The sequence below is a fragment of the Diabrotica virgifera genome, chromosome 4 (assembly GCF_917563875.1).
Source record: "Diabrotica virgifera virgifera chromosome 4, PGI_DIABVI_V3a".
NCBI classification, from domain to species: domain Eukaryota; kingdom Metazoa; phylum Arthropoda; class Insecta; order Coleoptera; family Chrysomelidae; genus Diabrotica; species Diabrotica virgifera.
Genome location: NC_065446.1, coordinates 46464326 through 46488572, shown reverse-complemented (window position 1 = coordinate 46488572; position 24247 = coordinate 46464326). Strand labels below are relative to the sequence as shown.

General features: G+C 32.2%; 1 protein-coding gene across 13 annotated transcripts in view; it reads right to left on the bottom strand.

The window, feature by feature from the left end:
* Positions 1–24247, bottom strand: part of LOC126883019 (sortilin-related receptor-like) — a 339261-nt gene that overhangs the window by 114182 nt on the left and 200832 nt on the right. The window contains exon 3 of one of the 13 annotated variants that reach the window (XM_050648199.1): positions 2361–2522. The exons of the other annotated variants lie outside the window; for them this stretch is intronic. Within the exon in view, the coding sequence (XP_050504156.1) occupies positions 2361–2522 (162 nt within the window). The remainder of the gene's footprint in view (positions 1–2360; positions 2523–24247) is intronic. 13 annotated transcript variants of the gene reach the window in all.

Genomic DNA, 24247 nt, shown 5'->3' with positions numbered 1-24247 from the left:
GAGTGCAAAAAATCGAAAAAATCGCGATTTTTGCACTAAATTGTTAGTAATTAAAAAACGGACGCGAACTCTAGGCAGGAAACAGGTAGTTTTTCATCCTATAGGTATACAATAACTAAAAAAGTAGTCAGCTACCTGGATCTGTAACTGTCCCGAACATGGTCTATTTCTAGCTTATTACCCTGGTCTAAATTGTTTATAAGTTTTTATTCTGCCACACACTTATAAATCATTCATCATTCATACTATATAGTATATTCAGCGCATATATAGATTCAACGCAGAAAAGAACACAAAACTAGACACGGAACAAACGATGAATACAGAGCGTTATCGAAAAAAAATCAAAAAACAGTGCCGCAAAGACAAAGCTGATTACATCTCTCAAATATGCAGAGAGATAGAGGAACATGGCTGTCGAAATGAACCGAGGGATTTATTCCAGAAGATCAAACTCCTTACCAGAGAATTTAAACCTCGAACGTGGTCTGTAATAGATAAGGAAGGTAATCTAAAGACCGATACTGACGAAATATTGGAAACATGGCGAAACTACTGTGACGAGCTATATAAAAATAACGAGGTATAAGCAGAACATCAGTGGCCCTCTGACTACCCTAGAGAACCTACTGTCTTACTCGCTGAAGTCAAAGATGCAATTAAATCACTAAGGAGAAATAAATCCCCAGGCATTGATTCAATACCATGTGAAATACTACAGTTACTAGGTGAAAAAGGAATACATATCATCCATTCTATCTGTGTCGCTGTTTGGAATTCAAGAAATGGCCATCTGATTGGTGCACCTCAATTTATATCCCGCTACACAAAAAAAGGAACTACTACCAGATGTGAAAACTACCGCACACTGTCACTAATAACACATGCTAGTAAAATCTTGTTGCATATCATCAAAAACAGATTAAAAACCTATCTACATTACCAAATACCTAAGGAACAAGCGCGATTTGTAAAGGGTAAAGGTACAAGGGAACAAATCCTGAACCTGAGACAACTTATATTGAAAAGTCTAGAGAATTTCAAGTACCTATGATTATATGCTTCGTTGACTACCAAAAGGCATTTGATTGTGTAAGCTGGATAAATCTGTGGTCAATTTTAATAGAAATGGGCGCACCAATGCACCTGGTGACACTTATTAAAAATCTGTACCAGTCTAATATAGCGACAGTACGACTAGATCAGAAGTTCTCAAACCAATTCAAGACCGAGAGAGGTGTTAGACAAGGATGCGTGTTGTCACCTGACTTATTTAACACTTATGGTGAACATGTCATGAGGATGGTTTTAGAAGGATGGGCCGGTGGAGTAACAGTAGCCGGTAGGAAAATCTCCAATTTGAGATTTGCTGATGACACTACACTTATAGCAGCAAATGAGCAAGAAATGTTTGATCTTCTGCGAAGAGTTGAGCACGAAAGCAATAAAGTTGGTCTGAAAATCAATAAAGCCAAGACAAAAATAATGGTGGTCGACAGATTCGACACTATTCAACTGACTAACATGTTACAGGAATACCAGATAGTAAACACCTTTGTCTATCTCGGGTCTAGTATAACTAACGATGGCAACTGTGAAGCAGAAGTTCGGAGACGTATTGGTATGGCAAAAAATGCGATGAGTCGCCTAACTAAAGTTTGGAAAGACAGATCTATCTCTCAAAATATCAAGATGAGACTGGTGAATGCCCTTGTATTCTCAATATTTCTATACGGAGCAGAGACTTGGACTCTTCGCGCATGCGAGCGCCAAAAAGTTGATGCCTTTGAGATGTGGTGCTGGAGAAGAATGCTGCGCATACCATGGACAGCTCATAGGACAAACGTTTCCATTCTAAACCAACTCAATATTAAAAAAAGGCTGTCCACAATATGTCTGCAACGAATTCTGCAATTCTTTGGTCACGTGGTTCGAAGAGGTGACGACAGTTTGGAGAGATTAATCGTTTCTGGAAACGTTCCGGGGAGAAGATCAAGAGGACGATCAACAACTAGATGGTCCGACCAAATAAAGCATTCAGCTGGAAACTCATTCTGCGAAGCTCTTAGAGCAGCTGAAGATAGAGACCAATGGAGAAACATTGTTAGGAATATTGGAAGAAAATACGATCCTCAGTAATGGGGAAACGACAAGAGAGAGAGATATAGTATATAGTCTATTCCGGGTTGAATAATTAAATCCTACATGTACGAGTATAAGTATACTGTCTCTGTTTAAATAATAAAAAATTAAATAATAAATAAATAAAAAATAATAAATAAATTACGATATATTTTTCTTTACAAAAAAAAAACATTTTTAAACAAAAGTAAATCGATAAAAATATGTACAAAACTTACCCTATGTTTCGTAGTATTTTTGTCAAAAAGAACAAAAATCGACGGATTCAATTCATGAAAAGATATTTCCGAGGGCGTGAAATTCAAATCTCTTCTTTCGAAAGTTTTTCCATAGTCAGTTGTGACGTATAGTACATTGTGCTTGATGTCCGTAAACACAAACTGGAAAAAAAAATAGTATGTGAATACAAAATGTTAATATAATCAGGTTATAAATTCATAAACATTTTTTTTATTCACAACATACGTTTTGATGTTTTTCAGGCTCAGACAGAGCCATGCAATTTTTTAGATTGCATGTAAAGATTTTTTGCCGGCACTGTATACAGTTTCTGTAACTATGTATTTTAAAAAATATTTCGCATTGTATGCGCAATTTGGTTGACAATAAACGTACATATTTGTAATAATTTTACGTCATACATCTTTATCTGCGTTGTTAAGTCGGTTTTGAGGTTATTTTCTATTTTTGGTTTTTTTGGGCGATATAAAAGATTGTATATTACTAACTGACCCGGGGAAATTCGTACCACCTTAGAATTAATAAATGTTCTGTTAAATTATTAGCTTTATATTGACTTTTTTGCACTCATGTCGTTACTCTCGTGACATTATTTTCATCGAAGGACCTTGTGATATACTATATTTTACTTTATCGTACTACATACGTAGTATGAGTATAATAGATAAAGTTATAGGATCGTGCAAAAAAAAATTTCAGATTTCACTTTTTTTCGACGTTTTGAGTCCCCCTGAGTCTAAAAAGCAAATAAAAAAAAACATGTCGGAAGTATGTACGTACGTATGTACGTACGTACGTACGTATGTCGCCACCGCCCAGCAAAAACTACAGGACCGATTTCGATGAAATTCGGTATGAGTAAGTTTAAGAGAATTTTGTCGAGAAACTAAGCTTTTGAAAAAAATCTCTCAAAGGGGGGCCGAAATAGGGGGTTATTTGGGGCCCATTTTTGCAAAGTTTGACCGAAACGAATGAAATTTAACTCAAAGTTAGCTCATCGATGGGTAAATAGAAATACGGAATTTGACATTTCCAAATCCAAAATGGCGGCCAGCATGGCTGACCGCCCACCCGACACATTTCCCTACCAATCTAAAAACTTGTTTAAGATAAATTTAATTTGAAAAAATATTTATATAGCCTAAAGATGGGGCTATAACAAGAATATTATCGTTTTTCAGAAAAAGTTATGGGTTGCCTATATTTAAGGGGTCAAAATTTGACATAACTTTGAACTAGATTTTCTCAAAAATGGCTCCAAGGAATTTATTTATATTTTGATATATTTTTGTTATCCTATCGGTAAATTGAAAAACAGCCAGATTTCTTAACTCCTCATAGGAGGGGAGTTATGAATTTTTTATAAAAAAATATTCGAGTGCCCGTAACTTCCTCTGTAATAGAAACTAAAATTTGAAATTTGGCAGACATATATAGTACTTAATTGTCTATTATAACAATAAATTTTACCCACAATATGGCTTCTGGTTGAACCGAAAATGAAAAAAAAACCTTAATCCTTTAGATACGCCCTGTATATTTTTACATATTTTGAAAGAATGCAAAATTACCTTTGTAATGATATAAAACTCTTTGCTGTAACTCAAAAACTCGAAAAGTTACAGAAAATAGAAATTTTGCTAGAATCTTGTGTGTGTCCTCTCTCACGCGATCATAGCAGAGCATTATTATAGGGCAGTCAATGAGAGTATTTGGCTCCGAATTCCATCCTACTACATCGATGTACTTGATATTTTCACAGTAAGTAGGGAATAGCTCAAGAAACAAAATCTACCCTATATACTATGGAGCTTTTATCTTGGGGCAATTCCCACCCCTTCAAGGGGGTGGAAAATTTGTTGGTCAAAATAAGCATGGAAGTGGCTAGAGAACCTATTTTTAAGTAAAAATTGATCTATACTTTTTTTTGAGAACTCAATACTTTTTGAGTTATGCGTAGTTGAAAATTGGCCATTTTCATTTAAAAATGACACGTTTTCGGACGGTTTTTTGTGAATACCTTAAAAACTATGCATTAAACTAAAAACACTATATAAAACTTTTTTTAGATTATAAATAACAAAGAGATTCGTTCCTTCGTAAATTTTCTATAATACAATAAGAGATATGGTAGGTAAAAAGAGTTTGTTTTTTGGTGCATGCTCAAAGTGCTCATGCTTTTGTAGTGTTTGAAAAGGCCTTTAAAATGAGCACCGTTAAATGTCGGTTACATTCAAACTAAGCGAGATATGGTGCAAAAAAATATATGAATAATGTACTTTAAGGAAAAATGAGAAGTACATACATTTAACCTCTCATCCACCAGAATTTAAATGCATTGTTTTTCTTTTACAATACCTCTTAATATAGTGTTATTTCTACTTTCAAAAAGTTGGACGGGTTTAAAATGAAAGGTTTTTGAAAAAAATAAGAACAAATTATAGAGCGCATTTTTAAATTTTCTTAAAATTCTTCCTTTTGCTCCATGCAATTCGAAAATAAAAAGTTCTATCCACGAGAAGTGGTGAGAACCGCCCCCATGATAAAAGCGCCATAGTATATAGTATATAGGATAGACTTTGAATTAGGAGATTGGGCTACTCCCAAAATTTCATTAAAATCCATGCAGTAAAATGCAAATATTGTAAACTATTAATTTCTCAGAAAAATGAACTAATTTGAAATGAAAGTATGACTAATATTCTATTGATTTATGCAATAATCTATAGTGTGTCCCCGAAATATGGCATCGAACATTTTCTCAAATGCAGGAATTAATGATGCGTAGAACCATAAAATATTTTCAGGTATACAAGGTGTTTCTAAAATATCAAAATAACGAGTAACTTTGTTATTTTTATAGAATGCCAGTATCTAGTACGATAACGATAATAGATCGGTACGATTAAGTTCTCGGGCGGCCCTTCCGTCCAGCGTTTTTCTTTGTGTTGCCAGGCACGAAAATTTACCATTAGAGAAACAAGTATTGCTTACACTCAGTTCATAGATAATATCAGCAGAAAAAACCAAATGTATGACAACATTTAAATACCCACTACGATGTAAAATCGAAATTGAGGAGAAAATAATAAAGCAGGAAGCAAGGTTTAGATATTTGGAAATAGATATAACCAGTTACGGAGATGTTGAAGAGGAAGTACGACAACAAAGCTTAAAGGCAAGTAAAGCGGCGGGATCCCTTAATGACACAATCTGGAAAAACAAACACCTAAGACTATCTAAGAACAAAAGCAAGAATCTATAAAGCAGCAATTAGACCTATATTGACATACAAGGCGGAGACAAGACCTGACACATCTAAAATGAGGCAGTTGAATAGGGAGATAAGCGAAAACATAAGAAGATCATGCAATGTAGAAGACATAAATGGATGAGTGACAAAACGGAAACAGGAGTAGAACGAACACATAAGTAGAATGGCAGAGGGTAGGATAGTACGAATAGCACGAGATAAGTCACCGAATGGACGAAGAAGTATTGGCAGACCAAGAAAAAGTGGGTGCGATAACTTAAATAATTTAGGAGGCTAATATTGAAGAAGAAACAGGCTTTAAAGCTTTCATACAGGAAGGAAGAAGAAGAAGAAGACTCAGTTCATAAACATTCAAGCATTGGCCTTGTGGTTTACTTATCGTCATGGCGAATACAAGACCAATCAGATATTAACTTCGTTTAAATTAAAATGACATCTCGGTTGGTATCATCGGAATTCTCATTATTAATTTATTGTGATCGTCTATACTTATAGGTTTGGGATTATTATTCTGTAGAGTTTCGACTGTACTATGTATGTATGCTTCTGGTGGGTTTGATGGATTTAAAAACTATGCGTTTGGAACTGCTTATAGGCTATTGATTATATACTATAGAAAGGACGATTATATACGTTAACGGGGTTTTATTATTTCATATGGTCAATGAATCTCTATATATATGAAAAAACTGCGGAGTGCTACCATTTATAGGGGTGCGTTTTTGAGAAATGGGTGAATTAGTCCCTGGGCACAGGTTACATTAGGGTGAGTTCTATGCACTTTTGGTACAAACACGTCTACATAAAAATTGTTTCTGGTTAAATTTCCTATCTAAATATAACTTTTTAAAGTCAAAGATACTTTTTTTTACAAAAATATATTCAAAAGAAAAAGCACAAAGAAACCCAAAAGAACGAAATTTTGTTTTTTGCCCCATAACTTTTGTCCACGGGGATATAGGTATAGACATTGCTTCACATAAAAAAATGTTACATATTTTCTCTTTAAAATGGTGTTTGGTAGAGGTCATTAGGATTTAGAGTTTTCGAAATATGATTTTTCAAATTTCGCCACTTACAGCAATTTTGAGCAATTTTCCTTGTTATTTCGCAAATATTGTTCTGTAACTTTTTTCTACGTAACTTTAGGCAAATGCATGGTACGTGTAAGAGGAATAGAAATCAATTACCTTTAAAATGTTATACTGTATAATGTTGTACGACTTCTTTTAAGAGGTTATCTTTTTCAAGATTTTATACTTTTAACGAGTTTTTATATTTTTTACGATTATTTTTTAAATTTCCCATTATAACTTTTTTTTTCTACATTTAGGTATATATTATATAATATAAAAAAAAAATCATATTCTGTTTACTTTAAAATGGTGTATTATAAAAAATTTTAGGATTATTTTTGAATAAGATATGCTTTTTCAAAATGTAATAAGTACTTGCAACGATTTTTGATTTTAGGATTATTTTTTAAATTTCTCATTATAACTTTTTTATGTGATTGTGTGTTATGATTGAATCTTATTTTTTATAGGTAATACTTTGGATCCACTTGACTCGGCCAGGCAAACTTCAATATATGGATTAATTCCAATATTTACTGTCAAAGCTCCTGCACCACAAGCTTTGATTGAAAAAATAGCATGTAAATGTACCAAACGATGTACAAAAAACTGCGGTTGTAGGAAGATAGGAATTAGTTGTTCAATATTCTGCAAAGGGTGCATGTGCATGGGTACTAATTGTGGGAACTCTAAGATAACTGAGGTGTCAGAGGAAGATATTGAAGCTAATGCTAACGAAGAGATGGACTTTGATTTTGAAAATTTTGTAAATGTCAAAGTTTCATCATCCAGCCTCAAAAGTCCACTGCTGAACATAGGCCTCCTCCCCTCGTTTCCAACCCCATCTATCCTGCGCCGCCCTCATCCAGTTTTTATTTACCTTTCTTAAGTCGTCAGTCCATCTTGTAGGCGGTCGACCGACGCTTCTCTTGTCTTCTCTTGGCCTCCATTCCAATAACCTCTTCGTCCATCGCCCATCTGTCATTCTGGCTACGTGTCCTGCCCATCTCCACTTCAACCTGGCTATCCTCTCGATGACGTCAGTCACCTTTGTTCTTCTCCTGATTTCTTCGTTTCTGATTTTGTCTCGCAGAGTTATTCCTAACATTGACCGCTCCATTCTTCTCTGCGTGACTCTTAGTTTGGTAGTCGAGGCTTTAGTTAAGGTAAGTGTTTCTGATCCGTACGTCAAGACTGGGAGGACGCACTGATCGAATACCTTTCTCTTTAGACATGTGGGTAACTCACTTTTAAAAGTTTCTCTCAGTTTTCCAAATGCTGCCCACCCAAGACCGATTCTTCTCTTCAGCTCATGAGTCTGGTTATCCCTGCCAATCGTAATTTCATGTCCCAGGTATTTATATCTATCTACGAGTTCTATTTCCTTCCCAGCAATACTGATGTTCTGGTTGGGTACCAAATTTGTCATTATTTTTGTTTTTGAGATGTTTATATTTAAACCAACATTTTCTGTAGCTACAACGAGTTCTTGTACCATCTCTCTTGCCATACCTAGATCCTCAGCTACTATGACTATATCATCGGCGAAACGTAAGTTGTTTAGGTATTCTCCATCTATTTTTATTCCCTTTGTCATCCAATCCAAACTCTTGAAAGCATGTTCTAAGACCGTATTAAAAAGTTTAGGTGACATTGGGTCTCCTTGTCTAACCCCCCGTTCTATTTTTATGCGATTACTGTTAGTATGTAATTTGACAGTGGTTGTTGCCTGTAAGTATATTTTGTGTAATAATTTTGTATACCTATAATCTAGCCTGCATTCTTTAAGCGCCTGTAATATTTTGCTAAGTTCAACTGTATCAAAGGCTTTATGAAAATCGATAAAAATTAGAACTAGGGGTTTATTGTATTCCACTACTTTCTCTATCAGGGTTTTTATACTTTGTAGATGGTCATTTGTTCCGTAATTTTTTCGGAATCCTGCCTGTTCTCTTGGTTGATAAGTCTCTAACTTTCTTTCCATTCTCTTAACTATTATTCGCGTAAATAACTTATATAAATGGCTGAGGAGGCTAATCGGTCTGTAATTCTCTAAATTGGCTTTGTTTAAATGTCAAAGTTTAAATAATTTTAACTAAAGTGATGTTTTTTAAGACCAATGTTTATGTATTTTTGTAAAAGAAATAATTTTAAATAATACAGGTAAAAAAATATCAAAGAATCACTCGGTTTCCATTATTTAAATATATATGATACACCATTTTAAAGAACAGAACGTAAGCCCTCTTTATTGAGCAATATATAGTATATTCATGTACAAGAAAAAAAAAGTTATAATGAGAAATTTAAAAAGTAATCGTAAAAAATGTAAAACATATTTTTTTTATATTAGGTATTAGTATTTAAGGTATATATCAGGTATATAGTATATATAATATATTATATTATATATTATATAACAATATTATTTTATTTTTATATTATATTTTAAAAAATCGTTAAAAGTATAAAACCTAGAAAAACCATAATATCTTTAAAAAAAAGTCGTACAACGTTATACAGTAGACCATTTTAAAGGTAATTGATTTCTATTTCTATTAAGTGTACCATTGTATATACCTCAAGTTACGTAGAAAAAAGTTACAGAACAATATTTGCGAAATAACAAAGAAAATTGCCCAAAATTGCTGTGAGTGGAGAAATTTGAAAAATCATATTTCGAAAATTATAAATCCCAATTACTTCTACTAAACAATATTTTAAAGAAAAAATGTGTAGCTTTTTTTTCTGTAAAGCAATGTCTATACCTATATCCTCGTGGACAAAAGTTATGGGACAAAAAACAAAATTTCTTTCTTTTGGGTTTCTTCGTTCTTTTTCTTTTGAATATATCTTTGCAAAAAAAAGTATCATTGACTTCAAAAAGTGATATTTAGATAGGAAATTTAACCAGCAACAATTATTATGTAGATATGATTGCACCAAAAGTGCATAGAACTCACCATAATGTAACCTGTGCCCAGGGACTAATTCACCCATTTCTCAAAAACGCACCCCTTTAAATGGTAGCACTCCGCGGTTTTTTCATATATAGATGTCCATTGACCATATGAAGTAATAAAACCCCGTTAACGTTGTAGTTCCTTTTACCTATCTTATTTTGAATATAATCAATAGCCTATTATCATAGTTGCACTTTCTTTTTGTAGGTTTATCGTTACTCTAGATTTTACTGGGTTATGATCGTTTTTGACTGATAGCTTATCGAGTAGTTACATTTTTTGTTTTTTGTCTGTATTTATACATATTTGTCTGTTTTTGACTGATAGTTTATCGAGTAGTTACATTTTTTGTTTTTTGTCTTTTTGTTTTTTTAAAAATTTTGGCATGAAGGGTATGGTGGCCTAAGGGCACTAATTATGACCGAAATTAAGGGTAACTATGACCTAAACAAAGGGTAATTATGACCCAAACAAACGGTAATCACGACCTAAACATGTAATGTTAATAGGTTAATATCCTTAATTTTCTCCTTCAGGACACTTAGTCTGTTAGTTCTCACGCTAAGAAACCTGCAAAAAGGCATAACGGCAAGTCGTGAAAAGAAAACCTTAGAAAAGTTTTGGAAAATCAGGAAAATTCAATTTTTAGAAAAACGAACCCGGTTCAACTTATCTCCTCTCCTTTTTGCTTATCTCATAATATGATATTTTCAGTACATAGAAAGGGATAAGAAATAAAATTGTGGTTGAAATCCGTCTATAATCGAAAACATAAAAATGTGTAGAATTTAACAAACATACAATATCATTGGACGCAGTAAAAAATTGAAGTGGATGGTATAAATATCTCCATTTTAACAAATATGTAGCTTATGACCTTTTTGCCGTTTGACCATCGATATTGTATAAATTTATTTGTCTTGCAGACAAGAGAAAAAACAGTATTGTCGTCCTAGTTCAACATAGTTAGTAGCCCAATAAATGACCGTTTTGGAGTGTAATTTCCAGGGGCAACTCCGAATTGCATGAAAATTTGGATTTAGGTTCTACTTACCCTCCACTTCAAAGTTGAATTTGTGCTGTTGGTTGCTTTTACTTGGGGGGTGACATTTACCCCTTCTCGTGGGCTGAAAAACGCGTGTTTAAAATAAGGCCGGAAATGGATAAATTTACTTATTTTAAGCACCTTTTGTTCTATAAAGTTTTTTACGTAAGTCAATACTTTTCGAGTTATTCGCGATTTAAAATGTTGATTTTTCGACAAAAAAACTACGTTTTCAGACCGTTTTTCCCAAATAACTCAAAAAGTAAGTATTTTATCGAAAAAAATATTTTTAGCAAAAGTGTAGCCTATAAAAAACGAAAAAAATGGTGTACCAGTACAGTCTACAAATTGAGTAGAAGCAAAGTTGTAGCTCATGAAAAATACGTTCTTATTCGTCTAATTCCAAATCGAATAATTCAACGCGAAATCACCGAAGAAAGAAGCGTTTTTCGGGAAAACCTTATTAACATTTTTAAAGTATCGAAAAAAGCTTATTATTTGTTCTTTACAAAAGTTTACAGCATCAAAAATAAACGAGTTACACAAAAAAACTTGGCCACTTTTTTTTGGTAAAAAAAAATCGTGAAAGCCTCCCTCTATTTAGCACCCTAAATGAAATTAATCGTTTGGCTTTACCATCTATTTTAACTATATGTGTATTGTTTATATGATCCGTAAGTAGCGTTACCAGGTGTCCCGATTTGCGCGGGACGTCCCGATTTTCAGGGGTCTGTGGATGCGTACCGATTTGTACCTGATCGGGACACGAAATGTCCCGATTTTCATCCACGAAAACCAATTTCAGGAGGACTTGGAGTGAATTTTACAACTATGTTATAAAATCAATGCACTCCTAAAAGCGGCAACATCGAATGAAAAATATAATTTTAATAAAAAATAAATAATTTACTTAGTCACACCTTGTAGTCCGGTAAATGAACGGGAAATACGGCGATACTGTGTAATTTTCAGGATCCACTTCAAATTGCATGAAAATTTGGATGGCTTGTGCCGTTGGTTGCTTCTAGTCGGGGGGTGACAGTCACCCCTAGTTTTGGGTGAAAAACCGCACGTTTAAAATAAGTCCGAAGATGGATAAATTGACTAATTCTAATCAATTTTAGTTCTATAGAATTTTAACTTAGTTAATACTTTTCGAGTTATTTACGATTGAAAATGTTTATTTTTCGACAAAAAACCACGTTTTCAGGTGATTTTCACAAATTACTCAAAAAGTAAGTATTTGATCGAAAAAAGTATTCTTACCAAAAATGTAGCATAATATAAAAAATGAAAAAAATTGTGAACTCGTAAAGTCTATAGACCCAGCAAAAGCAAAGTTGTAGCTCATGAAAAATACGTTCTTATTCGTCAAATTCCAAATAAAATGTTTCAACGTGAAATAACCAAGAAATGAAGCACTTTTCGAGAAAAACCAATTAAAACTTTTTTAATAAAGCTTTATTTTTATGTTTTAAAAAAGTTTCTAGCATCAAAACTAAGAGAGTTATGCTCAAAATCAAGCTGATTCCTTTTTTTTTTGGTAAAAAAATCGTGAAAATCTCCCCCTACTTAGCGCCCCAAATGAAATTAATCGTTACCGCTTTACAAACAATTTACTTTATTTATGTATTTTTTACATGATTGAAAGGGACTAAACGAGTCACTAATCACGAGTGTATGCAAAATATGAACAGCCATATTTTAACCAATTTTGGTCTTACAGAAAAACAAAATGGATCTATCATATTTATTATAAAAGCAAAACCTACCTACTTTTTACTCCTTAACCTTTTTAGTATCCCTAATACTTTTTAAGTTATTTTGAAAAAAGGGCATATTCCAATATTCTAGGAAATTTTTTTTTACCATAAAACCAATTTTTCTCAAAATTAAGCACTCCCAACCGGTAAACCTTACAGATCGTATAAACAATACACATATAAAGTAAATGGTAAAGCGGTAACGATTAATTTTATTTACGGTGCTAAATAGGGGGAGATTTTCACGATTTTTTTTACCAATAAAAGGGGCCAACTTTATTTTAAGCGTAACTCGCTTAGTTTTAATGCTAGAGACTTTTATATAAAACAAAATCAAAGATTTTTTTAAACACTTGAAAAAATTTTAAAAGGTTTTGACCAAAAATTGCTTAATTTTTTGGTTATTTCAAATTGAAAAATTCGATTTGGAATTTGACGAATAAGAACGTATTTTTGATGAGCTACAACTTTGCTTTTACTGGTTTTATAGACTTTCTGAACATACATTTTGTTTTTGCTTTTTTAAAAGCCACATTTTTGCTAAGAATATTTTTTTCGATAAAATTACTCGAAAAGAATTGACTTAGTTTAAAATAGAACAAAAGTTTTTTAGAGTTAGTCAGTTGATCCATTTTGGGACTTACTTTAAACGCGCGTTTTTTATTCCCGATAAGGGGTAACTGTAAGTGTCACCCCCAAGTAAAAGCAACCAACGGTACAAGTTCAACTTTGAAGTAGACAGTAAGTAGAACCTAAAACCAGATTTTCATGCAATTCGGAGTTGACTCTGAAAATTACACTCCAAAACGTTCATTTACTGGGGTCGTTTATTTGTCCCGATCTACAACCCTGAATCCCGATTTGTTTTTACTTATGTACCGATTAAAAACAAATCGGACCTGGCAACACTATCCGTAAGTTTGATTGGTTTGAAGTGCTTTTTGAAAACATTTGGTTTTATAGTAAAAAAAAAATTTTTTAAAAATTTTTGAAAAATTTCATTTTTTCAAAATAACTTAAAAGTATTAGTGATAAGAAAAATCTTAAAGAGTACAAAAATGTAGGTTTTGCTATTATAAATATGCTAGTTTCATTTTGTTTCTCCGTAAGACAAAAATTGGTTAAGATATGGCTGTTCAAATTTTGCATACACTCGTGATTAGTTACCCATTCAAGCTTTCTCAATTATAATCCTTTCAAAAATAAACCGGTGAGACTGACAGATCATATAAAAATTAGAAAGGTAAGTAAATTGTTTGTAAAGTGGTAGCGATTAATTTCCTTGGGAGAGCTAAACACGGCGAGATTTTCATGATTTTTTACAAAAAAAAAAAGAGGGCCAACTTTATTTTGAGCGTAACTCGCTTATTTTTAATGCTAAAACTTTTGCTAACAATTAAAGCAAAGCTTTTTAAAAAATACTTTAAAAAAGTTTAAATGGGGTTTTCCCGAAAAATGCTTAATTTTTCAGTGATTTCACCTTGAAATATTCGATTTGGAATTAGACGAATAAGAACGTATTTTTCATGAGCTACAACTTTGTTTTTATTTGATTGATAGACTTTACTGATACACCATTTTTTTTGGGTTTTTTATAAGCTACACTTTTGCTAAGGATATTTTTTTCGATAAAATATTTACTTTTCGAGTTATTTGCGAAAAACCGTCTGAAAACGTAGTTTTTTTTGTCGAACAATCAACATTTTCAATGGCAAATAACGCGAAAAGTATTGACTTACGTAAAAAACTCTATAGAACAAAAGTTGCTTAAAATCAGTCAATTTATCCATTTCCTGTCTTATCTTAAACGTATGTTTTTTCACCCCCGAGAAGGGGTGACTGTCACCCCCCAAGTAAAAGCAACCAACGGCACAATTTCAACTTTGAAGTGGAGGGTAAGTAGAACCTAAATCCAAATTTTCATGCAATTCGGAGTTGTCCCTGAAAATTACACGGTATCGCCGAATTTCCCGTTCATTTACTGGGCTATATATGTGTATTATCTTTATACCCCAGGCTGTGGGTGAAAAATAGGTCGATTTCAGGATATAATTCAGGAATTTTTGAAACCTATCAGGTGTTGTAAAGGACGATGCCAGGAATAACTTCTACTAAAATGTAACCAAAAATATTGTGCGCTTTTTTTATTGCGACTTTCATTTGTTAAATTTGCAATTTTTAATGATTTTTAATTTTGCAGCTTAGGATATTGATTTTAGAGAAAAACTTTTTAATAGAAAGTTGTAGTAAATTAAAAAACCTACAATTTGAGGTACGGTAAGTTTAATTTGGTTAATTGGTTATTGCACAACAGCCTGCGAAAGTTCCAAAATGGCCGTTTTTTACAATTGCATTATTTATTGTACAACATTTTTTTTTATTTTTTAAAGCTTTAAAATGAAGATCTTTCAATTCCAAACATAAAAAAAATTGTAAAGAAAGATTAACGAATTTTTTGCTTAGATATTATAAATTGTTTATCTCAAGAGGTCAAATGTCGAAGGCTATAACTTTTTGAAAAAAAAATCGTAGAGAGTTGGTGAAACATCTAATATCCTTCTAAAGAGTTATATTTTCATATTCTGATGTAAATAAATGCGTAAAACATTTTTAAACCTCTAATTTTTGGGTTTGAAAATAAGGGGGCCAATTTCGTTATAAACATTTAGAGCTGAAGCGGCCCTGTACATCCTATGAGTATTTAACTTACAGATTATTGTTGCTGAAGATGAAGCGAAGATTTATAAAAAAAATAAAAAAATTTTACGAGCAACTGAAGCCGAGATAATTTTTGGGTTTGAAAATAAGGGGGCAAATTTCGTTATAAACATTTAGAGCTGAAGCGGCCCTGTACATCCTATGAGTTTCTAACTTACAGATTATTGTTGCTGAAGACAAAACGAAGATTCATAAAAAAATAAAAATTTTCTACAACCAACTGAAGCCGAGATAATTGTTTTTTTTTCTAAAGTCGTAGTGCCTTTATTTATAACAATTAAGAAATTATTTTACAGTCATTGACTAAAGAAAGACTTATATTATCTTAAAAAAAATTATTATAAAATATAATTACATTTAATTAATAAAAATTATTTTTAAAATTGTATTTGTTTTTCTAACTACTATTTACCACTGTATTTGTTTTTCTTGATAAACTTTTACATGTGAAATTTCATTTCTGAAGAAATAATATTACAAAAATGATATATATATATATATATATATATATATATATATATATATATATATGAAATATATAACTATATTTTTAATTTTTTCATTGTTATATAAATATAATAATAATAATGTTACTTCTTACTATAATATACAATATAAAACTTTTTCTTCTTGTAGTGACTATTTTTTTTGGATTTCACATATAAAAGTTCATCAAGAAAAACAAATACAGTGGTCAATAGACTGTATATTATAATGGTAATATTATTAAATTGTTTTCTGTCAAAATTTAATACAAGTTACGTAAAAATTTTCCGAGCGCGCTGATTTGAAGCGAGCCGGGCGATTTGCAAAATTCGGCCGCTGCAAAATTAGTGAAAAACTCTATAAAACAATATTTTTTGAAGTTAGTCAGTGTGTCCATTTTCCGACTTATTTTGAACGTATGTTTTTCCACACGAGAAGAGGCGACTTTCACCCCCCAAGTAAAACAACCAACGGCACAAGTCCAAAAGGGAAGTGGAGGATAAGAAGAACCGAAATCCAAAATTTAATACAATTCGGTGGCGACACGGAAATTTACACGGTATCGCTGTATTTCGCGTTCATTTACTGACCTAATAGTTTTTAATTATTAGGCAACATTGCATTAGTGTAACGCGATCGAAACTATTTAAAAAAAATAAAACAACTACTAGGATGAGTCATAAATAAATTGTAAAACTAAGTAACTTATTAATATATTATGGTAGGCATTTTAACATATTTTGCAACCTATTTGCAAGTTGATAAGAAAAAAAAGATAAAACCACTACAGCGACCTTACATATTTGTATATTTTATCAAAGAAAAACAGCTCGATATCATAAATAGAAAGGACAAAAACAAAATTTAAATTTTGGAAAATTATAAATTCAATTAATTATTAATCATGACAAAATAAATAGATTTACAAGAAAAGTTTCGTGAGAAATTTATTTCAGATATGTTTCCACAGAATGATTATTTCTCTTGAGTTTATACGACTCGAGAGTTTATCTCACATGAGACAAGGTGTCTTTGACAAGGTGTTTTTCCAAAGTAAAACAAAAACAATCTGTAACTTGAAAGAAGCAAACAAAAATTGGTTTATCATGTTCAACTAAAGTTGTTAGTAATAGTAAACTAATATTTATTGGTAAATAATACTAGTCTAGGCGCCAGAGGGGTCACCGTGTCCTTTTCAATTCTGATGGACAAACTCAACGGTTTCTTATGGATTTTTGGCTGCTGATGACGAATGGAATTCGATCTGAGTAGTTAAAAAATTGATATAAACAATTTAATTGTTTATAAGGCTCTGGCTCATAAACTAGAAGAGATAAAAAAATGTTTTAAATAAAATTTGTTCCTTAATAAAAAAAGCAGAACAAAACGTTTACTAAACTTAAATCCAACAATTAGAACTCACGATATTGTAAAATTAGTGCACAATGCAAATTGAAAATTGCAAAATAAGTATTTTTCGAAGCTTTATCGATCGTAACTCGGCTTCTACGTATGAAAATGATAGACAAGGCGAAAACGGCGGGTTCGTTGGAAAAAATATTCACATGAGATTTTTTTGCATAATCATATTCGTGAGACATCCCAGAATAAGTTTCAAGAAGTCGTCCAGGTAAAAAGTGGTCCAAATTTTTTTTCAATTTTTTTTTAATCAAATTGCAAAAATCAATATTTTCGGCCCGGACACATTTTTTAGGTTTTTTGGACCATTCTGGACAAAAAAGGTCTCTTATAATTTTTCTCTAAAGTTGCTCGTTTTCGAGTTATAAGCAATTTAAAATTGAAAAAAAAACGAAAAATGACGATTTTTAAAGCTTAATAACTCGGTTAAAAATTATTATTATGAAACTCAGAAACTGACCAAATCAAAGATTAAAGCCTCCTGATCCAAATGATCCTGAAGAAATTTGTGTCATTAATTTTATTACTAAGCTGTTATTTTTAATTATTAATAATGAGCCGTAAGATCATATTATTAACGCGGCTGTAAATGCGAGTGCGAGTTACAGAGTTTAAGAAGCACCATTGACTGTCGGAATGGCATCTCTCTCGCACTCCTCATTGCCGGCCGCCTAATAAGTGCAAGTCGCTTATTATTTTTACTTAAAAATAACAGCTTAGTGATAAAATAATGACAAAAATTTCTTCAGGATCTTATAGGTCGGGCTTTAAACTTTTATTTGATCACTTTCTGACTTTCATAACAATAACTTTTAACCGAGTTATTATATTAAGCCTTAAAAATAGTTCGTTTTTTTTTCAATTTTAAATTGCTTATAACTCAAAAACGAGCAATTTTAGAGAAAAATTATAAGAAAACTTTTTTGTCCAGAATGGTCCAAAAAACCTAAAAAAAATGCGTCCGAGCTGAAAATACTGATTTTTGCAATTTGTTTAAAAAACATTGAAAAAAAAATTTGGACCACTTTTCACGTGGGCGACTTCTTGAACCTTATTCTGGGATGTCTCACGAATATGATTATGCAAAAGATCTCATGGGAATATTTTCTCCAACGAACCCGCCGGTTTCGCCTTGTCTATGAGCCTTAGAAGGTCTCGTTTTAAAGCTTAATTAATAGGCTTCCAAACAAAGTTAAATTACTTTATCTTCATTTCTTTTAAAGTTATACCCGTTTGAAGTTATAATTTTCTTTAAAAAATTGTACATTAATTTGTTTATAGGATTTCAAGCAAATTCGAGCTACCTATAAACATTTATACTTTAATTAATAATGATGATAGAAAAACCCAAAAGAAACAATTTGAGCTTATGAAAATGTTTGTAAGTTTATTTTTGGCCAAGATATCGATATTTTAATGGCGCGCTATGAGGCGCAAGATCGGCTCACAGTCAAGTAAGTGACGAAATTCGTAGCCAAAATATCGATATCTTTATGAAAATGTTTGTAAGTTTATTTTTGGCCAAGATATCGATATTTTAATGGCGCGCTATGAGGCGCAAGATCGGCTCACAGTCAAGTAAGTGACAAAATTCGTAGCCAAAATATCGATATCTGGGCCAAAAATAAACTTACGAACGTTTTCGTAAGCTCAAAATGTTACTTTTGAGTTCTTCGACCATTATCGTTAATTAAAGTATAATGTTTATAGCTCAAATTTGCTTGAAACCTTTATAAACAAATTAATGTACAATTTTTTAAAGAAAATTTAACTTCAAACGGGTATAACTTTAAAACAAATGAAGATAAAGTAATTTAACAAACTTTGTTTGGAAGCCTTTTTATTAAACTTTAAAATGAGACTTTCTAAGGCTCATTTGCATGCGTAGAAGCCGAGTTACGATCGATAAAGTTTCGAAAAATACTTATTTTGCAATTTGCATGGTGTACTAATTTTACAATATCTTGAGTTCTACTTATTGGATGTAAGTTTAGTAAACGTTTTTTTATTCGTTTTTTATTAAGAAACAAATTTTATTTCAAACATTTTTTTATTTCTTTTAGTTTATGAGCAAGAGCCTTATAACAATTAAATTGTTTATAACAATTTTTTCACCACTCGGATCGAAATTCACCCTCGAAATTCGTAATCAGCAGCCAAAAATCCATAAGAAACCGTTGAGTTTGTCCATAAGAATTGAAAATGACACGTTGACCTCCATTTGGCACCTAGACTATACGGGATTAATAAAGTTTTGATTGACGCAATTGGTAAATAAACAAAATTTGCATTTCAATGTCCTATTCCAATTTGTGGAATTCCAATTTGCAGTTACACAAATTCAGGATTCATACAACACAACTATTTTTTTTTATTTTTATCTCACTGCACAACAGTTTAACTCACGTGCAAAAAATTTCATGCGATATTCGCAATGTATCCTGTTTACATCGTTGAGATTTGTTTATGAAATTAAAATCTCATGACCCATGAAACATTCTCTCACGAAATTATTTCTAGGAAAAAGTAGTATAGTATATCACGTATCTCAGGTCTACATATTTCCACAGTGGAAATAAATGTTTCTTGTTTTTTTTATTATTTTATTTTATGTCATACAAAAATCATGAAGTTTACGTAACAGACGTTACGTAAAGATGATCATTCAACGTTTTCACATTTTTTCAAAATTGGTGAAAACAAAAATAAGTAGATAACTTTTATTCGAGACCATTATGGAATTATGGATAGATGGCGCTATAATTGGGAAAAACGATTTTTGGAAATGAAAAATTAAATTAAAAAATGGAAAATCCCCTTTAACCCTTAAGTACTAACACCCCGTCTCTCAGACTGCATCGCTTGTCGAAAGTGGGATATTTCCTTTCCTAGAAATTTTTGAAGGTCACCCGTTTATGACTTTTTTTAGTAGTATTGAATTCGGCAATTTGCGGCAGGTTGTTATTCGCAAGATATTTAGGCTCAAAGTGTGATTTCCGTCTAATAGACGGGGTGTTAGTGTTTGTGCCCAGTTCGTCATTACACATAATGTGCCCCAGTTGGTCAAAAAACATCAAAAATAACGGAATAAAGACCGTGAGGAAACTCTTTTGAAGTGAAAAATTGAAGAATCTCAGATGCAGAATCCACCAATTTAATAAATTAAAATGGTAGATAGTATTTTAAAACTGAGATTTTTCGTGTTTGAAAGTTCTTACTGGTACATCCTTAATCTGCGACTTTTTCAATTAATAAGACAGCAGACGACGAATATAGAAAACGAAAGGGAAACGATCACATTTCGCTTTCATTCGTCTAGGAAAAACGGACAGCAGAGGAACTTTCAGTACTCAAATCCGAGTAAAGGAAATAAAAATAATAAATGATGGTTTTGCTTGTTTTCGATTCAGAGGGTTGCACACCAGCTAGACAGGCACTGTTTCTACCCTTTCAGGCGTCATCAGTAAGGATGTACCAGTAAGAATTTTCAAACACGAAAAATCTCAGTTTTAAAATACTATCTACCATTTTAATTTATTAAATTGGTGGATTCTGCATCTGAGATTCTTCAATTTTTTAGTAGATGTCGCTGTATCGCGTCTGATGGGAAATTTGAATTATTTTTCAGATTCCCTTTAAAATGATGGTGGAGCTATTTTTCGGTTCAGAGGTGGGCACACTTTCGAAAGCTACTGATGACGCCTGAAAGGGTAGAAACAGTGCCTGTCTAGCTGGTGTGCAACCCTCTGAATCGAAAACAAGCAAAACCATCATTTATTATTTTTATTTCCTTTACTCGGATTTGAGTACTGAAAGTTCCTCTGCTGTCCGTTTTTCCTAGACGAATGAAAGCGAAATGTGATCGTTTCCCTTTCGTTTTCTATATTCGTCGTCTGCTGTCTTATTAATTGAAAAAGTCGCAGATTAAGGATGTACCAGTAAGAACTTTCAAACACGAAAAATCTCAGTTTTAAAATACTATCTACCATTTTAATTTATTAAATTGGTGGATTCTGCATCTGAGATTCTTCAATTTTTTAGTAGATGTCGCTGTATCGCGACTGATGGGAAATTTGAATTATTTTTCAGATTCCCTTTAAAATTATGGTGGAGCTATTTTTCGGTTCAGAGGTGGGCACACTTTCGAAAGCTACTGATGACGCCTGAAAGGGTAGAAACAGTGCCTGTCTAGCTGGTGTGCAACCCTCTGAATCGAAAACAAGCAAAACCATCATTTATTATCTTTTGAAGTGGTTTGATGAGGTAGAAGGCGACATAAGCGAAGTGGAAACAATTTGTGACGAAAATGTTGCCACTGACTACCATTGCTACTCTGTACTAAGTATAGTACCTGTCAGTTTTTTTTTGTTTTAACATTTTTTACAAACCTTTTTATTTTAAATTGTCTTACTCGTTGTTTAACTCGATTATAAATTTTTATTAGGATTCTGTAATTTGTTTAATTTTTATCACACTTTTTTTCAGGAGTAAAAAGGTATACAAATAATCCTTCCATTCTTGTTATAATGTTTTCTATTTTAATAAATACAGAAAAACTAGATTATTACTGTGTTTTAGATAATCAATACTTTCAGTATGTCATCGAGATATTTTTTTGTATTAAAATATTTAACAGAAACAAAAATCTTACTAAAATGTTAAGAGTAAACAGTAGCGATCAACAGGTAGCAACTCGGGAGATAGTATCATAAACTTTGGCAACAGTGTTAATCTTTGACATTACCTAAGATTAATATTTTGACAATATCATAGTCGCGCTAAATGGAAGTAGTAGAAAACGATTTTATTATTAATAAATAGATATTTATAAAAATAAACACAAATGGGTGAAAATTTTATGTTAAGATAGGTATTTAGAAAGGTATTTGCATGAAATATCTAATAATAAAACAATATTAAATAATCATTTTTTGTTGTGAAGCGAAACAAATTTCGATTTTCGCATAATTTTGGCACGGTTTTTAATGGAATTTTTCTTGGAAGGTTTCACTTTATTTTTCGTTTGATTTACTTTTTCCATTTTGTTAAACTATTGATAATATTTTTAGAATAAAAAATCATCCTAAAACTTTATACACGCATTAGAATTCGAAATAGTTTTACGTAAAATATACTTACCTACCTACATATATAACTAAAACTCACAATTAACAACAATCTATTCTTTCAAAGAGGCCAACAACTTATACAACAACAACAAATATATAATTAACTATCAATAAACACTACTTTCCTATGAAACAACAAAAACGAATTCTTAAATTAACACACTACTGCACTGAACAGATATCGATAAAGATGACAGAACAGATTAGAGAAAATCTGACGCAGGTTTGTCAAAATGACAGTGATAATTTTTCTACGTTGCCTAATTAGTTATTTAGTTATAATATGTTCGATTTCTTGTTAGAAATAAAAAATTTTAGTAGTTCCAAGATTACACAAAATCTAGGGATGGGATAAAAAAAGTTTATTTGAAGGAAGTTTTTTTTTTCTTCTTAATGGCAGTACAGGCTCCTTTTTTCAATATTTTATTTAGTTATAGAGTAATTTCCACGTACTAACATTATTCTGAAATTGGGCTCTGTACCGCCATTCTCTATTATATTACGAATATGTATGCCAAATATCTCGACAAAATATTCAAAATTAGAGCCGCAATCTTGGAACGCGTTTGTTGCTACCTGTTGATCGCTACTGTAGCCTAGGGCTTCCAATCCCGGAATTCTCGGTATTGCGGGATCCCGCGTCATTTTCCAATCCCGCATGATGCGGGATTACAGGCGCGGGATCCGCGGGATTTGCGGGACTGAAAAAAGAGTACATTCGACCTCTAGCCAGCGCTATTGCCCGGTGACTTTTGTGAGTTTTGATGCTTTTTAGCAAATCTAAAAAATATATTGAAGCAGGTAAAACTTGCTGTTGAACTCCTTTACCGTCAAGATGCCAATCTCATTACTGCTGAAGCTACGCTCAAATTTATTGTCAAGAAACTGGAAGATAATCATTCAACGTTAGCTTCAGAATTAGCTTTGTCTTTGCGCCGACATATACATATTTTACAACAACATAGAAATGTGACTGCATTACTGATTTATCACGCGTCGTGTGACGAAGAGGCTGGTCAAGTAAGAAACGTCAATGTAGAGGTTCCGTCATGCGGTTCCGATCTTGATCTTACATTGCAAAAGGAGTTGAAAATGTTGTTTTTTGTTGATTTTTAAAACTTGGTGTATTTTTTGAAGTTTTTTCAGTAGGTATTTGTTACTGTTTTTTGTGAAGAATAAACAGTGTAATTTGATTGATCTTATACTAATAGTAATACTTAGACAAATGTGGAGTTAATTGATTAATTCATTGTTTTATTTACCTTATATAAATATGACTATTTTTAATATGCGGGATCTCGCAAATACCGAGATCACGCGGGATTGAAAATTGGTAGTCCCGCAAATACCGAGATTGAACTCAGGCTGCGGGATTGGAAGCCCTACTGTAGCCTCTTAAACCCGTCTGTCAGGCGGTTAGTTAGTGTTTACGTCATTGATTTAAGATGTTAGTACTTAAGGGTTAAAACGGAAAACTTAACTTATTTTGGTTTTAGGATCTAATCTTCACAATCAAATAGGTCCTCATGACGCTTTAGTAACTGCAAATTTAGCATCCAAGGCTCCCCTACTATTACGCCCTGTTCAATTATTTTAGTGGAAGCCAATAAAATGTCTTACTTTTCAAAATAAATCGAGATAACTGCATCAAAAAACGCTTTAACTGATCAAGAATTACTCCAAATTGTTGAATCACAGGATTTTTTGGAAACTATTGAAACGATATATTATAAGCTGGTGGTGTCAAAGATATAACCTAGAAACAGAGGGAAAAAACTGATGCTGTCATTCTGATTTCTAGCAAATATGCCATTTTGGTTTCAAATACCTATAACACGGATTGAATTTGTTGGAATTTGTGTGGCAGATAAACCTGAAGCTGGGTTCGATAAACAATAAAATAATCCATTTGGTATTTTTACCTTTCTAATGTTTTGCCATTGTACCAAAATGTGTAAAAATAAATATATTTTTTGTTCTAAATTTGTTTTA